Below are 23,292 nucleotides of genomic sequence, written 5' to 3'. Positions count from 1 at the left end.
GCAGATGCCCTCAGCCGCTGCCCCTCCCGGCGGGGTCATAGACCCGGCCCGTCCCTGCCGGTGCTTCTAATAGAGGAGTCTAACTCCCTATCTCAGCTCTCGACGCTCTCGAGAGTCCGCCAAAGACCCAATTTTGATGCAAGTCCTCGACTGGGCCGCAGGGGCTGGCCGACGGAACAGTGGGGCCAGAATTCCTGCCGTATACCCGCAGGCAAGGGAATTGTCAGTGCACAAGGATGCCTGCTCTGGGGGTCGGGTGGTGGTACCTCCGGCCCTCCGGTCTCAGGTGCTAGAATGCCTTCACATGGCACACCCGGGTATAGGGAGAATGAAAGCCCTAGGTCGCAGCTATGTCTGGTGGCCGAAGCTAGACCATGACATAGAATTGTGGGTTGGGCGTTGCCAGCAATGCCAGGGTTCAAGGGCTGTAGCCCCTGCCGCGCCAGTCCGGGAGTGGAAACTCCCAGGGGACCGTGGGCTCGGATCCATTTGGATCTCGCCGCCCTTTCTCGGGAAAACGTTTTTAGTGGTGGTGGACGCATACTCGAAGTGGGTAGAATTATTCCTAATGCACTCCACCACCACAGACAATATAGTCCGGATCCTAGACAGGCTGTTTGCAACATTCGGACTCCCAGATGTGCTAGTCACTGATAATGGGCCCCAATTCTCTTCGGCGTCATTCCTACAATTTTTAGCAATCCACGGGGTTCGGCATGCCCCCACGGCCCCGTTCCACCCTGCGGCGAATGGCAGGGCAGAACGGGCCGTGAGGTCAGCCAAGGAGGCGTTAGGCCGCCTGGGCACCTCTAACTGGCAACAGAACATAAACAAATATTTAATGGCCCAACATACCACCCCATGCCAAGAGACTAAGATGAGCCCAGCAGAGTTGCTAATGGGACGACGGTTGAGGACTGTCCTTGACCGTTTGCACCCCACTTACATGCCAGATAAGCTCCAAGAGCCCAATATTAGAGCCCGAGCGTTCAATAATGGGGATCTTATATTTGCACAAAATTTCGGGGGAGACTCAAAATGGTTGCCGGGACACATAATTCAAATAACTGGACCCTACTCTTATAGGGTCCAGCTCCCAGACGGACGAGTGTGGCGGCACACCAATCAATTAAGGCGCAGAACAGACGACGACGTGGACTGCCAACAACCCCAGCCGCCCACCCAGGCCGAGGTCGCTACCCAATTAGAACCGCCAATCGATCAGGCCCCGCCGAAGATAAGGCCACTCAACACTGTCCCAACCAATCTACTACCACCGCGCCAGCCCGGAGCGTTCTCGGCGGATGACGTACCTGATTATCCATTGGGTCCGATCTCCGAAGGTCCGGCTCCTCCTACGCCTAGGCCATCACCGATAGTCCTTCAGGGCCGGCCTCCAGCTCCTCCTTCGACCGCGCCACTTCCCGAACTGAGACGCTCGGGGCGGAGTCGACGCCGACCGGCGTATTTGGCCGACTACGCATGCGCGATCCGGGGGTTGAGGGGTGTTAAGTCCTCGCGGCTACGTCCTGTCTGCCTCAGCAAAGCTGGTTAGCCGCGCGCTGATTGGATAAAGCGCAGGCAACAAGAAAAGCGGGAACCAGGAAGAGCTGTCATTGGTTCCCCTCTTGACAGCTCCTGCTGGTGTAGCTGTCAAGGCTAGCGTTCGCCTCAGAAGTTGTTGTTGACTAGTTTGAACGGTTGGAGTTGTAAGTTGAGTTAAGCTGAATACCAATAAAGCAGAGTTGTAGCAGCCTCGCCTTTGTCCTTACTCGGCTAGTCTCGGATCTAACAGCATGATTATGTCATTACACACATGACATCATTTATCCCCCCCCCTTTGTTCCCCACAGTCACCCATGTGTTCTATGACTAAGTTTCTCAAAGGCATGAAAAATATTTTACAAGCATAAAAACAGCCTGAAGATTATGTCAGAAGATGGTTCATCTAGTTCACTGTTATGCTTCTAGAAATGACACAACACATAAATTTGGACATCTTATCAGGAAGGTATAACAGGGCCTGCCAAATTTCCCATGCCATTCATTCTCACATCTGATCAAGTGATATTGCCTGTAGCAATGAAGGCTCAGTTATCATGGCTAATGCTGCTGTGCATTTGTTCAATGTATAATGTGATCACAGCCTCCATTTGATTGGATACACTGGTTCACTGACATTCCTAGCGCTCAATAAACAAACATAGCCAAATAGTGACAGTCCAGCTTTGTTAACTATTCAGGAACCTGACAATTTGATTTTAATAAAACCACACAAAGTCTGAAAATGTTAAAACAGAAATGTTAAGACAAGTTAGAGGCAAAGGACCTCTAACCTATTGATAATAATATTGTTTGTTGCAGAATTTGGCAAATGCATTAATTGAATGCAATTGTTTAAAATAGTAAAATAATTTCTTTAATCTATATTAACCAAATACACTGGTACTATGCAGTCATCAAAATTAGATGCAATTAAATGCAACACAGTGATAAAAATCCCATTATTTTTGCTCACCGTCTAGGTCATGCTTCACATCCTTCCATTAAACCAATATTTTTCAACCTGAGCAACTTCAAGATATGTGGACATCAATTCCCAGAATTCCCCAGCCAGAATTTGTAGATGTCCACACATTTTAAAGTTGCTCAGGGTTTTGTTTTATTTTGTTTTGTTTTGTTTTAGAAAAACACCACATTAACAATGTCTTCTTCTTGGATCAAAGGTTTCTTGGCAGAGTCTGTCCTCTGGAACATCAGTCCCCCAGGGAATTGGGTCATCTGGATCCGGATCCTATCAGCTTTTTTGTAAGGCTCCTAGGTTTCCTTAGGAGTTTGGACAACCTCAGCTATGAATGGGATTTTGGGATTGGAATGTATCATTTATCTTGGGTATCATAGACTATTGTTTTTAAATGTTGAGTTTTTAATCATATGCCACCCATGGTCATTTCTGTGAGATTGACAGACGTATACATTATATACATAAATTTAGAGTAAATAAGTAGACAAATAAAATTATTTTTATTTTAATTTCTGAATATTAGCATTTTCTTTAAATTCACCATTTTACTACTATCTTGTATTTAGCCAGAAATAAGTCTAGAAGGGCTTTAAACTCTGTGTAAGTTTTATGCTGGTACTTTGTGTCTGAATATTCAAAATAATGTATTACCTCAGTTATTATTTTTGTCATACAATAAAAATGCTAAGTACTAAATAAATAGAAAACTTTTGCAGAATACAGTTTGCTACAGTAAAACGTGGTGGATATTTGGCCTAAAGTTATGATGCAAACTGCTCTTACAATTCTGTGATGAAGTATTAGCAAATAACAGCACAGATGGCTTTGCCCTAAGATTAGGCCTCACATGCCAGACGTGATCAGGAAAACTGTCATTTTAAAAATAACTTTCAAACAAGTGCCAAGTGTTGAGTGATGCATATGTCTAATAAACAGCTAGAAACATAGCAATGCCCAGGGCTGGAACTTAGTCCTGGAAGTGAAATATGGCCATGGAATTATCACCTAGATTCAGCCAACAATGGCGGCATGCCATCACCATTATTTTTTATTTATTTATATTTATTTATTTATTTATTTATTTATTTATTTATTTATTTATTTATTTATTTATTTATTTATTTATCTATCTATCTATCACATTTCTATACCGCCCTTCTCCGAAGACTCCGGGCGGTTTACAGCCAAGATAAAATCGCACAGAAACAAACGTTAAGAACATTATTAAAAATCTAATTCAAAATTGGCCCAATAATTTTAAAAACTAATAAAATATAAAATAAACCCTAATAAAACCACCCATGTTAAAATTGCGATTAAGCCAACCCTGCACGATGGAACAAGAAAGTCTTAAGCTCGCGCTTAAAGGTCCAGAGGTCAGGGAGTTGGCGTAGCCCCAGAGGTAACTCATTCCACAGGGCAGGAGCCCCCACAGAGAAGGCCCTCCCCCTGGGAGCCGCCAGTCGGCATTGTTTGGCTGACGGCACCCTGAGGAGGCCCTCCCTATGGGAGCGCACAGGTCGATGGGAGGCTATTGGTGGCAGTAGGCGTAAGTAACCCAGTCCCAAGCCATGGAGCGCTTTAAAGGGGAGAACCAACACCTTGAATTGCACCCGGAAGACCATTGGTAACCAGTGCAGCTTGCGCAGGAGAGGTGTTATATGGGAGCTTAGAAATTTTTCTAAGTAACCAGGGATAAGCCTTCAATTTTGGGGTGTATGGGTCCATGGAGAGAGACAGAGACAGAAGTCAAACCATGCATGCATGTATGCATGTATGTATGTATGTATGTATGTACCAAAAATACCATCAAAGCTTATATCCATAGAATATTTCTAAACAGTTGGTATTGAATGAGATTGATGTTTCTTAGTTTCAGCTTTCTACCTTGCAGTTAATATCAAAACTCTCCAGATGAATTTGCAAACAGTAATAACAAGAAGAATCAATGTGTAGATAAAAATGCCAAATCTAATCTAAACATCTGGCTGACTGTGAGACTAACCACAATAATAATAATTGCTGCAGTCCAACAGCAACCAGTTGAAAACAAGCTCTTTCCACTTGAGCAGAAAGGAAACTGCTCAACAGCAGAGGAACAAAATATCAGCTCCTAACTGACAAAAAGTTTTTGAAAAACTGCAAAAGAAGGAAGACCAACTTGAACATAGCTTGGATTAATTAAAGGAAGGCACTTGACTCCCTGCCACATGATGCTGTCTATGTCTTCTCACAATGCCTGTATGCTATAGGGATCTAGATGAGAGACAACAGATTACATCCTGACAAGACTGTGTGGCTTTCGGTGCATAGAGCCTCAGGATCCGAATGTTTGTCATTTTTAGTTCTGGATAGGGTTGCAGTATCTTGTTCAGATCCAGTTCCCAACCTGGAGGTTCTTTTGGACTCACTCAAAGAGCATGTGGCAGGTGTGACCAGGAGAGCTTTTCCACAGTTCCTGTTTGTGCACCTGGAACATGACTTCATGGGCTCAGTTACTCAAGCCCTGGTCACCTCTCGCCTGGGCTATTGCAATGCACTCTACAGTACATGGGGCTATGCTTGAAGTCCATTTGAATGTTTCAGCTAGTGCAAAGGGCAGGAACAAGAGCAGCCTTTGGGGCCCTAGAATGGCCCATATTATACCTCTGCTCTGCAAACTTCACTGGCTACGAATGTCCTTCCAAGTGCAGTTCAAGGTGTTGGTTATGATCCTTAAAGCCTTTGATGGCATCAGTTCAGGCTACCTGATGAGCCACCTTGTCCTGTCAGGACAAACCCATCCTATTCATAGTGGTAGAGAGGGCATACTTCGAATCCTGTCGGTCAACGAACTCTGATTATCAGGATACAGAAGAAGACTCTTTTCTGCGATAGCGCCCACTGTTTTATTGGGGGAAGAAAAAGACATATTTACCCAACTCCATTTTTACACATGTCTGAAACAGAATCAGTAGGGAGTATTTAACTTTATCTCAGAAACTCTATTTTTTTCACTGCAATGCTCTAAAAATAATGAGGGTTGTTAAGATGAACTTTTCTTCATTACTTACCAGTTACCTTCTGTATAAAGGTAGCACTCAAATTACAATAATTTATTCAGCGACCATTTGAAGTTATAACGGCATTGAAAAATGTGACTTGCGACCAGTCCTTGCAAATGTAACTGTTGCAGCATGCCCATCGTCACATAACCAAAATTCAGGTGCTTGGCAACTGGCATGCATTCATAACAGTTGAAACATTCCAGGGTCATGTGGTTGCCATTTATGATGTTTCCAGCTGGCTTCCAACATGCAAAGTCAGTGGGGAAAATTCAGATTCGCTTAATCACTACCTGATTCACTTAACTGCAGTGATTCACTTAACAATCATGGCAAAAACGGTCATAAAATCAGGTTCAACTGATTTTTAACTGCCTTGCTTAAGAACAAAAAAATCTGGTCTAAATTGTGGTCGTTAAGTCAAGAACTACCTATACTATAGTCTCATCCCCATCACCCACCCTGGTAAAAGGTATGAGATTGTATAGTGGCTACTCAGTTAGAGATACCCAGCTTTAACTAATTGAACAACCATTACAAGGACTGTCTCCTTCCCTAGAACTTTTTCTTCTTGTTATATCTTAAGTGTTGTATTTTTGTAGAGATATTTTTTTATGACAGCGATGCATCTTCCTATAAATTTATTTATACTGCACATTATTTTGAATTTGTGAGATGCACTAGCCTAGAGAAGTCCAAGCAGAGTTCCAAAATTATGGAATTGTGTAATAAAATCACCCAATTCATTGGACAGTGTCCTGGCTAATAAATATTTTTCCACTGAGTAAAATGGTGAATATGAGCAAAGAAAAAAAGGGAAAAAACCAATGACTTCATCTATAAAAGTTTTCATTCTCATAATGAGGACCCAGATTGTTGGGGGCAATATGCTGACTCTGTAAACAGCTTAGAGAGGGCTGTAAAGCACTGTGAAGCAGTACATAAGTCTAAGTGCTATTGCTATTGCTATAAATCAGGCAGAGTTGCAACAAATACATCAGTGAGCTAGGGATTATTGATACATCTATTGTCTTGCCTGTCATACGCCCTATTTAACCAACTGAAAGTAAATGTCAATTGTTACCGATAAAAAATAAATGTCAACTCCAGTCAGAACTGAAGAAGCTTCTTGGATGAGAAGTGAAACGTCTTCAAGGAAAAACAAAAAAAGTTGACTTAGTTATCAAGTTGCCCCTTAATAAAGCACCTTTGGGACAATTCTTAATAGCACCATTTTTTCTAACTACTTCAATTGAATGTCAAACAACTAGAAAATATACATGAGGTTACTTTTACTGTGGGAGTTGAAGTCCACAAGTCTTAAAGGGACCAAGGTTGGAGACCCCTGATTTAAACTTATGATGGTACTGAATGAATAGTACTCATGCCCACTTCTCAAAGTTCCAACCATCACAGTGACATTTTCAATCCGGGCACTCACACCTGGCTTGTCTTTACAACATTGGAGTGTCCTAGAGTCACATGATCACTGTTTGCAACTTCTTGGCCGGCTTTCTATAAGCAGAGCCAATGAGGAAGCCAAAAGGAGACTGTAAACAGTGATCAGGTAACATTCTCATTTAATTACCTGTGGTGATTCCCTTAACAATAATAACTGTTGTGCAGGCATGAAATTGTGCTTTATGATCACATCGCTTAACAAAGGAAATTCCAGTGCCAATTACTGTTGTTAAATGAGGATTGCCTGAAATATTTTTGTTCAGTATTTCCTTGTGTCACAAGGCTTACAATGGTAAAATCCTGCGCAATGAAAAAAAATTATAAAATCCAAACATTTATAAACCTTAGGTTTTAAAATCACCAGCCAGTTATTTCTAAAATAAAAAAGGTTGTGGTGCCCCAAATTGAATTCAGCTTATGTTGACTATATGGATATAGTCATGCAAGAAAGAAAAGGCATAAATGCAACTCTGAAGAATTCAATAAAATCAACTCAGGGAAAAACTTGAAAGAAAAAAAAATCAATCTTCAGAGTGCATATATTTTGGGGATCATGCAGCGATTATCATGCAGTGGAGGAGGATACTTAGGAAGAAAAAGGAATAACCATAGTTTTGTTATGCACAACACTTAGTACTGAATGCCATCTATTTTGCAGCATCTTGTGCTTTCCATATTGGAATGAAAGTTTTAAATGATAAGAATTTAAATTTATCATTTAAATGAATGATAAGAACAGCTTCCATTCACTAGTGACTTTAACACACCAGTTTTTCCAAAGACAGAGTTGTACATCTGTGGAGACATTGCTGGCAACTGTCAAAATCTTCCTTCTTTTCCCACCCCCTTCCATACCATACCAAACACAAGAATGTGGTTCTCTCACTCTTGTAGGCTGTCACCTGTCTAAATCTGTCCTTGTGTCAGAGGCATATATGGAGAAAGTGAGTCTGGCAGCCAATTGCGTTCTGCTTCTAAAATAAACTCCGCTCCTTTTGCTCTCCATTAAAACAATGTCCTCCAGGGAAAGATTTTGCAAAGGACATTTGATCTTGCCAGCTTTGGAATTCTTTTGAGCGACCTAACCCGGAAGCAGCCTGATTCTGAGCCTATGAGCCTTGCAATCGCCAGGAGATGAGCGCCACTCTGAATTATAAGTCTTTTTCTAAAGAGCAGCAAACTATGGATAACTTGGAGAAGCAGCTTATTTGTCCCATCTGTTTAGAAATGTTTACTAAGCCAGTGGTTATTCTTCCATGTCAGCACAACCTCTGTAGAAAATGTGCCAGCGATATCTTCCAGGTATGTTGATTTAAACATTTAAGGCTCCAATTAACATTATAGCTAGCTTAGTGATCTCATACTACAAAATCGGGAGAATATTACAGTGTTGGTTTAAATACCAGGATTTTATTTAAATAAGGAGAAAATTAATTACAGGAAAAGTTGTTTTGTTTTTTATCTTATGTGTGATTTTGGATCCCTTGCATTTGGAAATGTCCCTTTTATTTATATGAACTGAAATGTTATTTCAAGTATTTAGAGCTATTAACACATAAACTCATTCCTGTTGTTCCTCAACACCTCTAAAAATGGCAAATTTCTCTCTAGCTTACTTTGTCATATTATTAGCTTCCAAGCATTGAACAAAATGATACTGAAACTTATTTATCATTTTTTCCCTACTTTTTCGAGATTTGACCTCATGTGAAGTCCAGTAATACCATAACAGTAACTACATTAATACATTAGATCATACCTTAAGTAGATAGTGTGATAAGTATCTTGTGATGTACAGAATGATTGAGAAATAATATACAATTAGCTTTACAACTTTGTTTTACTGCTTGGCAAGAACAGGCCTCCAATCCATATCTTCCAACCAGAGGAGGTACCACTGTGGCTTCAGGAGGTCGATTTCGCTGCCCCTCCTGTAGACATGAAGTAGTTCTCGACAGGCATGGAGTGTATGGCCTTCAAAGAAACCTGCTGGTGGAAAATATAATTGATATATACAAACAGGAATCTTCCAGGTAATTAACATTTATCTTTGAAAGATCATTTAACAATCCCATTTAACTTAGTGATGTTTTCCTTTGAAATGCATGGAATTAGACTTCTCAAGAGTCAAAAGCAGAGAATTCTGGAAAATTCAGGCCTGAGAGTTTTAATGCTAAGCAGTTTTGAAGAGAAAATTGTAATAAGTAACAACAGCAGTCTTCATCAGGTCTTTCTAACTGCCCAAGAAGTAATTCTAGAGACTCAGTTTTGTTTGCTATCATTATGTGTCCTATAGGCCTATCTTGCCCAGCACTACTTTTTTAGAGGGTCCTTTTAAAAAGCTAAAGATTAATAACTGCAAAAAGAGGCCTAATACTGCTTCTGTGCTCTTCTGCTCTTCCTTTTTCCACTGCTTGGCATCTACTTTTCCCCACAAATTGTTTATGTTTGGCCTACAAGCCTATCTCTTGTCTTAATTAAGAAGCTTAAACATATGTGCCAAATTGTCACAAATAGGAGAAAATACCCTAAATATATCTGTGAAGTTTAGCAACTTTAGGGAGGGGCTCCTCAAACCTGTCCCTATAACTACTGTATATGTTTCCATGTGAAAGCATTTCTTCTTTCTCTACAAATGGAATGTATGCTATATCATTAGACTTTTAGATCCAGGTCAAGACTATTAGACAGCAATAACGTTTTGCTAACTGTAATATTAATGCTTGGAATTATGCTACAGTACTGTATGGGAATTGTAAAAGACAGTGTGCAGACATTAAGCATTTAAGGAAGGGAGGGGAAAGGAGGGTGGAACTAGGGGAAGAGTCAGTAGAAAATAGATTTAAGGATGTTGTCTCCTTGTTCAACAGCTACATAAAGATCATTAGTTTTGATATTAGCCTTGTATATGAGTCTTCACTTTATTCTGCTGTATTAGTGACCTGGGTCTCAGTCTGTAAAGAACTTAAGGTCACTTTACTTCAGAATTTTAACCAGGGTAGTTTGATATCTATTCCTTGAGTTTAAGATCAAGTAAAATTCCTTTGTGCTTTAAAATATGATTTAAAAAATGGCTCATTGTATGAATGGTATGTATCAAATAAGACCATGCTACCTAAGACAATTATATAGGATGCAATCATAAATTGGTCATGCTAAGTGATTTCTTTTTTTGAAGTTTAAATCAAATATGTAATCATTTATAAACATATTGTGATGTGATGGTTGTACATTACTGTTATAATTAATTCAAAGCGATATAATAGACATTACATGAAAGACTTATTCTGAATGAATTCTATCATGAAAACAAGGTCTATTGATTCTTCAGCAAAGAATTATCTTTGTGGTTTTATTAACTACATTATAGAATGACTTATTCAAATGAGTCACACTGTTGCAAATGTTGGAAGTCCATAAAACTAAACAGCTTGCTTAATTTCAGAATGTGTGTTGTGGGTCTTGCTTTTAGAACAGTTTGTTTAATATGCATGTCTAATAGCCTCTGTATAGTGAGATGTGGTGGAATGTAATCCGGATTCCCAGGAGAGATGGGTTGAGAGCTGTGGTGGGATTCAAATTTTTTTACTACCAGTTCTGTGGGCATGGCTTGGTGGGCATGGCTTGATTGGCCTGGCAGGGGAAGGTTACTGTAAAATCTCCATTCCCTCCCCACTCCAGGGGAAGGTTACTGCAAAATCCCCATTTCCTCCCAATCAGCTGGGACTCAGGAGGCAGAGAATAGATGGGGGCGGGGCCAGTCAGAGATGATGTTTCATTCATACTCGTGAGGCTGGGCATTGACTGAGGCAAACTCTTGTTAACAGGTAACTTATTTATTAGCCATGCTAACATTCCAACAACGGTCACAACAAGAACAGCCGTGCCTGTTTGACAGCTCTTTTATACTTGCTGTCAAATGGCTTAGCCAATCAGCACCGAGACAAAACTTTCTCGTTCTCCACTAGGGGAACGGACCTCGGAGAGAACGTAGAACACGACAGATGGTATTTACCGGTTCTCATAGCTACTCAAAATTTCCGCTACCAGTTGTCCAGAACTGGTCAGAACCTGCTGAATACCACCTCTGGTTGAGAGAAAGAAAGCTAAGGCAGCTCCCCCCTAGCAATTCTCAGAGTATATCTTTAATGATGTGAACTTTGGTTTGGCAAGGTTTCTGTCTGTAGGTGAGGAATAATAAAGGAAACTGCTTAGAACAGATCTGTGCATTTTATGGCCCATGGACCACATCTGGCAGTTGGTAATGGCTCAGGGAGATGGGCACTGACCAGATATTAATGTACTCTTTGCATTCTACTATTAATCTGACAGAAAGAAAGATTGTGATATCTGATTGGTTTATGCCATCCCATATCTTTGTCTGAGTTTGAACTTCTTCCCCTGTTGAAACTGAGATAACTGCTTTGTGACTGATGGGGAATGAGGTGGAACTGCTGCTGGTATGGAAGTGGCCTTAGACTTCCCTTAGGTGGAAGATGCTTTAAGCTATTACCCACAATTGTATTAAAAATGTTTTGTATTGGTACTTTAGCATAAGGAGGCATGTTATAGGGGATATTTGCCAAGTAACTTTTACAGAAAACAGCCTTTTAACTTTTCATTGAGGTATTTCCAAATATTAATGTCCTTTCCATTTTTCATTCTATTAGAAGATAGCTTGTTTAAATACATTATTTGTGGAATTTTTCAACCTGCCAGTCTTTTACATTTGTAATGAGAAACAATTCATTTAGCTAAGTGGGACTTTCTCCCGTGTATGTGTGTGTGTGTGTGTGTGTGTGTGTGTACATGCACAATCTCCCTCTCATGATGGAAACATCTTCATATGTCATACACATACAATAATAAACAGAGCTTTAGTTGCATTGTCGTGGCTGCTATCTTCACCTTTTTGACAATACCCTGCAGACACCGATAGTAATTTCATATCCGCAGAAATTTTTCCATTCTCAGGGCCTTTATTTCTTTATATTGCATCCTCTTCTGTTGGGAAGAGACCAATTGTTCAGTAGGAAGCACACACTTGCATGCAGGTTGTCACAGATTCAGTTCCTAATATATTCATTGAAAAGAATCAGTTGGATAAAACTGTTTAGTGGTGGTAAAGGTGCTGGCTAGAAACCAGGAGACTGTGAGTTCTAGACCTTTCTTAGATATGAAAGCTAGCTGGGTGATGTTGGGCTTGTCACTCTCTCTCTCTCAGCCCCACAGGGTTGTTATTGTGAGGAAAATAGGAAGAGGAAGGAGCCATCTTATTAAGTTATTATTAATGTAACAAAAGCAGAATAAATACCTAGTAAATAAATAAAATAATAGGAATTTGTTTGCTCCCCTATGAACCCAGAGAGCTGCTATCAGTTTCATAGTTACCTTCCAAACAGAGAAATATTCTTATCTGCCTCTTTGATTTGATCTTTAGTTTTTAAATCGTTTTGGTTTGGATTTTCTTTTTTTCTCCTAAATTAATTCCATTCACAGGCCTGAAAGAAAAACCGAGCAGCCAATGTGTGAAGAACATGAAGATGAGAAAATTAATATTTATTGCCTGAATTGTGAAGTGCCCACCTGTTCCATGTGCAAAGTTTTTGGTGCTCATAAAGACTGTCAGGTTGCTCCCCTCTCGAATGTGTACCAAAGGCAGAAGGTAAAAAAACAAACAAAAATCTTTCTTTTTTTAATGGCTTCTCGTTTAGAGAATTAATAACTCTCCTGTTTATAAAATTAAGTTATAAGAATGCATTGCTGAAAGTACATCATTATTTTCCACTGAAGTTATCTTGTTTAGATCTTAGGTCCTTGAAGGACTTTTTTTTAATATACTCAATCTGTTGCTCCAGCTGGCAGGCACAGAATTACAATTAATGTGAAATATTTGAGCCTATGCTGCCATTCCAAATATGGTGCCCTGAAGAGGTAACAGACTGAAACTCTCAATATCACAAATAATCATGATGGGGAAAAAGTGAAGTTTTGTTTGAGGAATTTCCAAACTAATTCAATTTTTTGCCAGAACAACCACTGTATGTTATTGGTGTACAGATGTCCCATGCCATATAATCAATCCAAATAGTTACTGGAGAAATATTCTAATGTCATGGCTTCCAAATTGGTCTGGTATCATAGAAGCATTTCTTTATGTTTTTCACATAGTTGCCGTTATGTATTTAGTATCCTTATAATAAATACCTAATTTCTTCCACCTTTGTTCCCTATGAAACTAAACTCTTTACAACAATTTCATTTTCATATTAAATGCAACTATTCTTAACCCTAACAGCACCAAAATGATGAAATATGTATCATAACATCAAAAAGGAGACCTTTACACACCCTTTTTGTGTTTGTATTGCAACATCACATACAGTACAAATACTGTACATAATGGACAGTATCACAATTTTATGCCATGCATTTTACCACTTTCCCCCCACTACTCATCCCTTCCAATGGATGCCTACACAGCCCACAACCAAATATCTTCTGGAGGGTTTCTTCAGATGGCCAAAATCTGCAATATGGTGGTCACAGCATTGTAATCAAAGCTTACCACATTTGCAGCAGCATTGAATTTGTATACAAAAAAGGTGGGGCTTCTGCCAAAACACAACACCCACCAATTTGCAGATTTTAATCATACGCCAAAGATACACAGAACTCCTCCATCAGTGAATTTCTCTGACATTTCAGACTAACATGGTCTGCATCAGTAGAACTGCTTTTTATCTTTTCACTATGTTCCTAAATGTGACATGAAAGCAGTATAAACAGTAGATTGCAGATGTTTTAAAATTTTCACTGATAGCCTCAAGCGCTAGCAATATACATGTAGTCTCTCAGTCTTTATCAGATTGAAGTCTGGGTGCCACAACACTTGTGTCACCCACTCCTGGCCAGTTGTTGGTGACCAGTTTTTCTAATTATATTCTAATTATATATACTGTTGTTTTTCTTCTACTCTGAAATATTAGTAGTCTGAATCTAGCATTCTTTAAAAAGTTATATCCAAGTAACTTCAGTCTTTGGTTTCAGATTCTGGATTTTATTCTGAAGATGCCTCTATCTGCAAACCAATATATTTCTGTCCGTCTGTCTGTTATTGTTTTTTAGTTATTAAGATTTTTTTTCTTTTGCCAATAATTTCTTGGACATGGAATAGAAAAGTTCAGTGATGCTCCCAGAATCCTTTGCTGCCATCTGTTAAAGGTCTATTTATTTTTAACACAGCATTCATGAAACAGCTGTTTATATGGAATATCCTCATGAGAAATGCAATACAATTTCTTGAAAGCCTTGCTGAGGCTGCCATGACACAGAGCCAGTTTATAAGTAGAGCTTTTGGAAGAAGCCCATTATTTTATTTGTCAATATTAAAGCTGAATACATGTTTATCAGGTTGAAAAAAAAACTGTGTTTTTTTCAACCTGATAAACATTATGTTCTCCTATTCTGAAACAACACATGAAAAATAGTGCTTAGAAAAAGTATCTAAATAAAAAGTGTTATACATGCATATAAATCACTAGATTTCCTGCCACAGATCACAAGAAATATCTCTACATTATGAATATATAGAAGCTATTGTTATTATATGTTTATAGTAAAAATTTACTGTTGTATGTTTGTTCCAAAAATCACAGGAAACAATATGAAAAGATCAGAGGACAGAATAATTAACATGAAACTGTCTAAAATATTTTTAGTGAGAGAATTAAATCATGCAAATCAGATTTCAATATGAAAAGAAAAAACCTCAGTTAAATAAATTTGTTATAATAACTTCATATTTTGCAAAAGTATTATATTTAGCAATTTTATTTATGAGGAATTTTGAAAACTAGGTTGTATCTTCTAAGTAACTAAATAAAATATATGCTTTTTCAGTGCCCTTTTAGGAAAGTTTTAATGATTATAAAGTTAGATTATTACAATGCTTTATATCTTCTCAAAGTTTATTTTATATCACAGTCTGAACTTAGTGATGGGATTGCTGTGCTCGTGGGAAGTAATGACAGAGTACAAGGAATTGTAACTCAGCTGGAGGAAACCTGCAGAACAGTTGAAGTAAGCAAACATTATTTTGATACCATTAAACTAAATTACTATTATTATCTCCACAACAATTTGAAGTCATAGCTGCCAGTTCTTTTAACTGGTATTGGCCTTCATATGCATCAAGGTCTCCCCAAGAACCTAGGACACTGCAATGTACTATATAATAATATATTTACAGTATTTACAGCAGGGGTGAGTTCTACTTACCTTTACTACTGGTTCGCAATGGGAGCATGCGCATGTTTCTGTGCATGCACAAAAGCTTCTGTGCATGTGCAGATCACCCATGATAATGTCGTGGTGGGTGGGCGGAGCCTCCCACCAGTTTTACTACTGGTTCTATAGAACCAGACCGAACCAGGGGCAACCCACCACTGATTTACAGGTAATAAGAGCTACAGGCTTGTGGCTGTGCAGCTTAAAAATAGTATTTTGGTTTTTTGTTCCAATGTAGTCATCCATATGGTGTTTAGATGAGGAATTCCACAGTTTTAGGTTACATAGGTCTTTCTTTCTGAGAAAGAGTTCTTACTGCTCAAAACCCACTCTACGCAACTTCCACAAATGTTGTCTAGAGGTGCCAGCCTTCTGGAACCAGTAGGCATTTTTGAAATTTTTAGTCTCAGGGTAGGTATTTGCTGCAGTAGTAAACCAGGCCAGGAAATCAACTCCATAGGAAGGCTAAAACTACTTTTATGGAGAACCTTGCAAGTTGGATTGTGCTGTACCTCCTCCCACTCTTTATATTTCAATGAATCAAGACAACCTCTGATTCACTGGAAACATTCTTTTGTTTCTCGAGACTTGAAAAATGTTTCAACCCAGTGGTGAAATCCGATTTTTTTTTACTACCTGTTGTGTGGGCGTGGCTTGGTGGACGTGGCTTGGTAGGCAGGCAGGGGAAGGATATTGCAAAATCTCCATTCCCATCCCACTCTGGGGCCACTCAGAGATGGTATTTGCCGATTCTCCGAACTACTCAAAATTTCCGCTACCAATTCTCCCGAACCTGTCAGAACCTGATGGATTTCATCCCTATTTCAACCCCTTTTGCTGACCTGAAGCATTGAGATCCATGAACCTATCTTCCTTGCTCTCTATAATACGGTATGTGCTCTCACGAAAAGCTAGCAAGCATAGGGATTAGTAAGTTTCTGCTGCTTTCATCATAATGACAAAGGCAGTGCTGTTTTGCAAAGCTCTGCCTTTCTGGATGTGAAAGCAACATCAGAACCTGTTTTTCTCAAACTGACCACTTGCCCTGTAAGCCCACAGACACCACTGCTTCCAAAGGGATTGCCCCATTTCCCAGTCACAAAATAGCTGACATGGAGGAGATAACCAGTTACAGGGTATTGTTAAAGAGAATGCTACTTGACACCCATTTAGTACTTCCCCATTCTCTTTTGTTTCACTTCCTATCTTTAATTTTTTGGGCAAACAGACCAAGCACCAGACCACAACCGCCCATAATTGGAGGGGTTTTTTTTGTTTTTTTTTTTTGTTTACATTTATACCCCGCCCTTCTCCGAAGACTCAGGGCGGCTTACAGTGTATAAGGCAATAGTCTCATTCTATTTGTATATTTTTACAAAGTCAACTTATTGCCCCCCCAACAATCTGGGTCCTCATTTTACCTACCTTATAAAGGATGGAAGGCTGAGTCAACCTTGGGCCGGGCTCGAACCTGCAGTAATTGCAGGCTACTGTGTTCTTAATAACAGGCTTTACCAGCGTGAGCTAAACCGGCCCTTGTTTTGTTTTGTTTTGTTTTTTGCTAAAAATGCCTTGGGTTTGAAGCATTCTTGAAAACATTCTTGTTTTCAAGAGTGTTAAAAAAAAAACCCCACATTTATGGAAATTCTATCCCCAAATGAAAGATTAAATGAAAAAAAAAATGAGGTAAAGAATGTTTACATCTCAATATGCCATTCTAATTTGCAAAAAAATCCATCAGAGTCCTTTCGGTAATCAAAACGTACGAGAGGAAATAATATAGCAAACATGGTTCAAAATTGCTGAAATTTCTGAGCCAAGGAATGTATGAAAACATTAGCACTTAAAAGTTGTCACATATTGCAAGTATGCATAAAGGAAGTCTACATATTGCAAAGATGAAATGTGTTGGTATCAGGAGTTTGCAGACCATAGCAAGCCTTTCAAGTACCTTCACGGTAAGAATTAAACTCTCCAAAAGAGAGATACTGTGATATTGAAGTTTTAGCAATTTAGGACTCTTCCTTACAGACAAGCTTAATCCCTGAGATGGCAGAAACCTATTTCGACATAAAACTATATTGACATAAAAATTGCTACTCCCAGTGATGATCTGTACTATCTTAGAAACAATCCCAACAAATTGTGTTGTCTATTTATGGTATACCAAGCATTGCCATATTTCACTAGCTTTGTTTTTCTCTCTTCCTACCAAATGTCAGTAGCTGGCAAGAAAACAGTCATCAATTATTTTCCTTAACATGCAATAGAATGTGGAGGGAAGAAAAGAAAGACAAGTTTTAACAGATGGCTAGACTGCTAGGTTTAGCCATCTGCCAAAACATGGTCTGGCTTTCTACAAGTGCTTTCTATGGCTGTGTTCAAAGCAGCCCAATTCCCAGCTGATATTCAGAAGAGCACTAAGTGCATGCTGATAAGTAACCCAGGGAAAGATGACATTGTGATGGGAGTTGCGTTGGAAAAGAGCAGAGAGAGAACCAGGTCTGCCTCTACCATTCACCGTGTAGCCCCTGCTATGGCACCACCACTATTAGCTGTTTTTCAAGATGACTTATGTTTCAGAGACCAGGTGCAGTTACTGAAAACTCAATTTGAAACAAATGAATTGTTCCTCTGCTCAAAGCAGAATAGTTGTGGAAGACAATGCCCAGGAATGGGATGGGACGCCTAACAGGAGAATCTAAATAACCAATAGCTGTTGGGCTAATCAACCTTTTAGGGATCACCAGATTGCACTATTGATAGCATGGTAATAGAAATGCATAAAGTTTTACCAACCGCAAAACGTATGTCAGAATAAGGCCAAAAAAAAAAAAAGGCACTGATAGATCTAAGGAGATTTAATGCCACTTCAGATGTGGTCTAAGAATCAAATGAATACAACAGTAAAAAGCAAAATACTGGTACATCTCTGTGCCATAATTAGATGCAAACAAAGAAAGGTTCTTAAATAAATTCAAAGCCTTTGCAAAACGTTTTACAAAACAATCCAGTAGGAAATAGAAGCAATCACCCAGTCTGATATTTTATCTTTTCAATAATGACTTACTTATATATAATTCCCACTTTTACCAAATGCTCTCCAAATCTAATCTGAAAAGTGCAGATTCTCATAAATCGTTTCATTTTCATAGCATTCAATAAATTTAGCGTCCATATATAATGCATGGTATTTTGGGAAACCTTCATTATGTTTTCCATATTTCGTTTTCTTTATTTTTGTTATCTTTCTTTATTTAGAAAAGCAGTACCCCAAACTTCTAACGTGTTTGCACAACAGAATGATTTTACCAATTAAGAATTCCAAGTGCAAGATTGTTTAAATATAATTAATGTAAAACTGAAAACATGAATATAAGGTTATATTTAAAAATATTAGATCAACAGGAAACACATTTTTCTGCTCAACAAAAAGCAATACAGTAAAGAAAGATTCAAAACAATCTCACAAGGACACATCTTTCATAGTCTGTGTGAGCCAAATAAGCTCTTTTTCATAATTCCAACTAACTTTGTGTCTCTCAATAATAGAACATAAAGATCACAGCTTTTCTTCTCTCTGTAGTAACAGCTTGAATATTTTTCTTAACTTCATATAATGTTTGTGCCCATTAGACACCAATGTGATCTTGAAATCAAATAGTACTTGGAACTTAAACACAATCCTTTTCCTATTGAGTAAAAATTCTACCTTTCTATCCCCATCTGGAACAGATAGCATATTTTATGACCTTTCTTAAATTGGCTTGCTGGAAACCTTAAAAAAGGCATAGCTATTAAAATAGTCTGATTATTCCCTTACAAAAGCAAAGTATATCTTACTAAACTATATTTAGTTCTGGAAATTTTCACAGGGTTTTTGAGTGTTCAATTTATGGAAAGGGAAAACTTATTTCAGGGTATTTAAAGTAGCAAAACTGTATGACGTACCTGGAAAGTAATCATATTTCAAAAGACATAGCCAAGACAAAGCCATCATTGGAGCCTAAGGAAAAATATTTTGATTTAGTTTAACAGTATGTAATTATATTGTATTAAATTAGTTAAATACAATTATTAGAATTACCTCTCAAGATTCCAATAACTTCTGTTACATTATAATGTAATAGAAGATATTGGAATCTAGGGAAATAATTCTAAAGTAATTTTAATAATTTACAGTTTACATTACATTATTTATTATTTAATTGTAAAGATCGTAAAAGGCAACGTTTTGAAGGCGTTGGAGGAATTTGCAAGTCACCCTGAACATTTTTAGTATAAACATTTATTTTAAAAGCTATTACAGTTCATATTTTAGGCTATTTATTCTAAAATTAAAATGATCTTGATGCTTAAATAGAAATGTTTAGAGCTCTACCATCAGCGTTTGAAAAAAGTTTCATTATTATTACTTATTATGAGGCAAATTTAGTTGGGTGTTAGTTTGGAATGTTCAAAACTCAAAATTCCCTCTTTGTTCATATCACCTTCGTGATTTGTCTCAATCCATGAAGTTTGTTGGCTTCTACAAGATACTGTGAAAGGTTTTAATTAAAGAAAAAGCTTTTTCAGTGCAGAGGCATTTCCCTCAATTTATAGAAATAAAAACAGATGCAGTCGACATAATCCTTTTAACACAAAGCTAATGATTCATTCACAGGAATGCTGCAAAAGGCAGAAGGAGCAACTATGTGAAAAATTTGATTATTTGTACGCAATATTGGAAGAACGAAAAAGTGAGATGACACAAATAATCACTCGGAGCCAAGAGGAGAAATTGGAACATGTCCGGGCTCTGATAAAAAAGTATGCAGATCACTTAGAGACAGTATCAAAACTGGTGGAATCAGGCATCCAATTTATGGAAGAGCCAGAAATGGCTCTATTTTTACAGGTATGTTGCAGAAAAGTTTTTAAAAATGGGAATATATCATTATTCATCCTCTAATTAAACCTTCCTTTGTGCTAAATCTCTCAGAGGAAAATGTCTTTTCCTTAGCATTTTCTTTAGCATTCCTTAGCACTATGGAAAGTACCATTTGAGTGTTCATCATGTACTTCTCAAATGTTTTATAGAATATCTACCTGTGTAGTACTTTTCCATATTCAATCTAAAAATTGTATTTTTGCCCATCCCATATAGAATTTATGGTACTTTCTTAAAGTGGAAGAAAATTGTTAAACAGACAATACTTACAGCGAAATATGTTTTTCAAAGTGAAAAACAAAAGATATGTATTTGAGATGACATTTATCCTAGGGTTATTAAATGAAGATAATAAAAACCCTTTGGAATGTAATACAGCACACTATATAGGGAAATAATTACATTATATTAAGTTTTATGTCAAAGTGACCCAATTTTTCCCCAAAATTAAGTTTAAATTTGAATTTTAACTGATAATAGAATTTTCTCATGAACAGTTTATATTCCAATCTGCAAAATCAGATGGTTCTTATTTAATTAGAATTTCCAGTTTGTGAAGATCATCTTCAAATTCCTTCAGATTTTGCAAAGAGATGATAGTGTATCATCTATAGATGATAGAGCATGTATCTTTATTTTTAGCTGGCAACTCTCCCAAACCAGAAAGTTAGAATCTGATAATTCATTCTGTTAAGTACATCAGGTAATTTGAATATAAATAGCCTGGTATTTCCCAATATGAAAAATGCACTAATCCTATACTCCTGTGAGCTTATAATTGATGCATAATTATAATTGATGCAATCATTACTCTATAGTGCAAATCAGGGGTGAAATCTAAAAATTTTCCCTACCGGTTCTGTGGGCATGGCTTAATTGGTGGGCGTGGCTTGGTGGTCAGATGGCTGGATGGGTGTGGCCAATAACAATAAATAATAAAAATAATAAACAAAGTATAAAAACAATAAGAGGTACCAAAAACCAACTTTCACACTTTACACACACACAACACAACAAAACACAACTGACTCACACACAGTGTAAAAGAGCTGCACTTCACACTTCACACAGCCACAAAAAGCTCAAAAACCAACTTTCACACTTTACACACACACAACACAACTCATACACACACACAAAATACCACATACAGCTTTCTGAGATTTTGTGTGTTTGTGTAGTTAGAGTGAAACACTACAGAAACACACCAAATCTCAGAAAGCTGCACAAATATTTTATTTTATTATTTTATTTTATTTTATTGTGGACTTCAATTCCCAGAGTTCCTCAGCCAGGTAAGCCAGACAGCATTAATCACTCAGTGATGAAATAGATTAGCTAAATTAGATTAGTTCTGTCTGGTGCTAAAAGCGAAACTGGGGCTTTCCGGCTGGGAAAAAAGCCATGAGGTCGATTAGTAATCAGGTAAGTGCCTTAGAATCTCTTAAAAGGAGGTTTTCTACATGTTTTCTACGGAAAACATGTTTTTTAAGGTTCTGCTGATGAGGAACTCAGGTGAGATCCCCAGAGTAGCCTTTAAATTATTATTTTTTAAGTTTAAAGGCTCTGCCGATCTCAGCTGAGGGGCGGGATCCTGAAAGGCTTTTTTTTACTTTTAAAGGCATGTTTCGGCTAAAGCAAAACCTTCTTTTAAAAGTAAAAAAAACCTCTCTGCTGATGGTGGGGCTCAGCAGAGGCAGGGGGGCAGGGCCAGGGATTTTTGCTACCGGTTTTCCAAACCAGCGGCTGCCATCGCTACCAGATTGCGCGAGCCGGTCCAATCCGGGAGCATTTCACCCCTGGTGCAAATGAAACAAGAATCATAGCTACAGAGCAATTTGTGATATTAGTTGGTCTACATTATTGCTTAACCCAAGGAACCAAATGATTTGCTGTTCTGTCTTGAACTAAATGTCCAGGCTATGAACAGCAGACAAGATAAAGCATAGCAGCTTGTAATCTTTATGGGCATGGTTTTAAAAATGTGTACATCAGTGTATAACAGGGATGGGGAATATGCAATTGTTTCTGTGTTATCAAGCTATATGTCTTATAACCCTTAACATCCATTGCAGCTATGCTACCTGTAGTGCTGGAAGTTTTAATTTAACAACATCATGAGCGTCTCTTGTTTCCCAATGTGGCCTAGAGAAATTAACAGTTAAAATATCTTTCTAGATCAAAATATACTTTCTGGTTTGGTTTACCTCAAAGGGTCCACTTTTGCATTATCTTGATGGAATATCTTGTTATGATTAGAATTCCAGCCAGTGGTGGGATTCTACCAGTTCAGACCGGTTTGGGCGAACCATTAGCTCCAACTTTCAACCGTGAGTGAACCGGTTCTCTCTTTCTTTGAAGTAGGCCTGCCCGCCCGCTGCCCCTGCGTTATATTCGCCTATATTTCTGCTTCTGAATCCCAACTGATCGGGGCGGCAGAGTGGATTGCCGCTCCTCAGGTGTTTTACTTTCTCTCAGCAATGCGGACATTCAATTTTCTGCAAACTGTGCATGCACATAGAGTGTGCGTCTGGCATGTGCAAGCTCAGTGAACCAGTTATTAAACCAGTAGGATCCCACCCCTGATTCCAGCTATTATTTGTTAAAAATATATTCTAACATGTTTATAAATGAATTAACAATGTATGTTGAAAAGAAAAGGAAAAAGTTATTAAATAATGTATTTTATTGGCTATATTTTGTTTTTCACAGAATGCTAAAGCATTGCTACAAAAGTAAGTAAAGATGTGTTACCATTTTCATTGTAAGCCAACAATTTTTAAACTGTTCAGTTGCAAAATAATGCAGATGACACAATGGTGTTTCTATTTTAGAATTACTGAAGCTTCTAAAGCATTTCAGATGGAAAAAATAGAGAAAGGCTATGAAAATATGACCCACTTCACAGTCAATCTTAATAGAGAAGAAAAGATAATTAGAGAAATTTACTTTTACAGAGGTAGGTTTTTTAAAAAGCTTATTTTCCTTTTTCTTGTGAAGCATTCAGTTTTTGTGAAGACATCCTGTCACAAAAATAATTGAAA

The 23,292-nt window shown here is 38.1% G+C and overlaps 1 protein-coding gene across 3 annotated transcripts in view; it reads left to right on the top strand.

Moving 5' to 3' along the window:
* Positions 1 to 8,045: 8,045 nt before the first annotated feature.
* Positions 8,046 to 23,292, top strand: part of TRIM55 (tripartite motif containing 55) — a 48,880-nt gene continuing 33,633 nt past the window's right edge. For 2 of the 3 annotated variants that reach the window (XM_058177770.1, XM_058177771.1), the window contains exons 1-7: positions 8,046 to 8,331; positions 8,890 to 9,062; positions 12,529 to 12,694; positions 15,016 to 15,111; positions 19,982 to 20,215; positions 22,961 to 22,983; positions 23,083 to 23,207. In XM_058177770.1, the coding sequence (XP_058033753.1) occupies positions 8,164 to 8,331; positions 8,890 to 9,062; positions 12,529 to 12,694; positions 15,016 to 15,111; positions 19,982 to 20,215; positions 22,961 to 22,983; positions 23,083 to 23,207 (985 nt within the window). In that variant the 5' untranslated portion in view covers positions 8,046 to 8,163. The remainder of the gene's footprint in view (positions 8,332 to 8,889; positions 9,063 to 12,528; positions 12,695 to 15,015; positions 15,112 to 19,981; positions 20,216 to 22,960; positions 22,984 to 23,082; positions 23,208 to 23,292) is intronic. The other variant, XM_058177769.1, reaches the window with a different exon arrangement.

The sequence above is a fragment of the Ahaetulla prasina genome, chromosome 3, assembly GCF_028640845.1.
Source record: "Ahaetulla prasina isolate Xishuangbanna chromosome 3, ASM2864084v1, whole genome shotgun sequence".
Classification (NCBI taxonomy): domain Eukaryota; kingdom Metazoa; phylum Chordata; class Lepidosauria; order Squamata; family Colubridae; genus Ahaetulla; species Ahaetulla prasina.
Note: the sequence above shows the minus strand (reverse complement) of the source record. Positions and strands in the feature narration are given on the sequence as shown.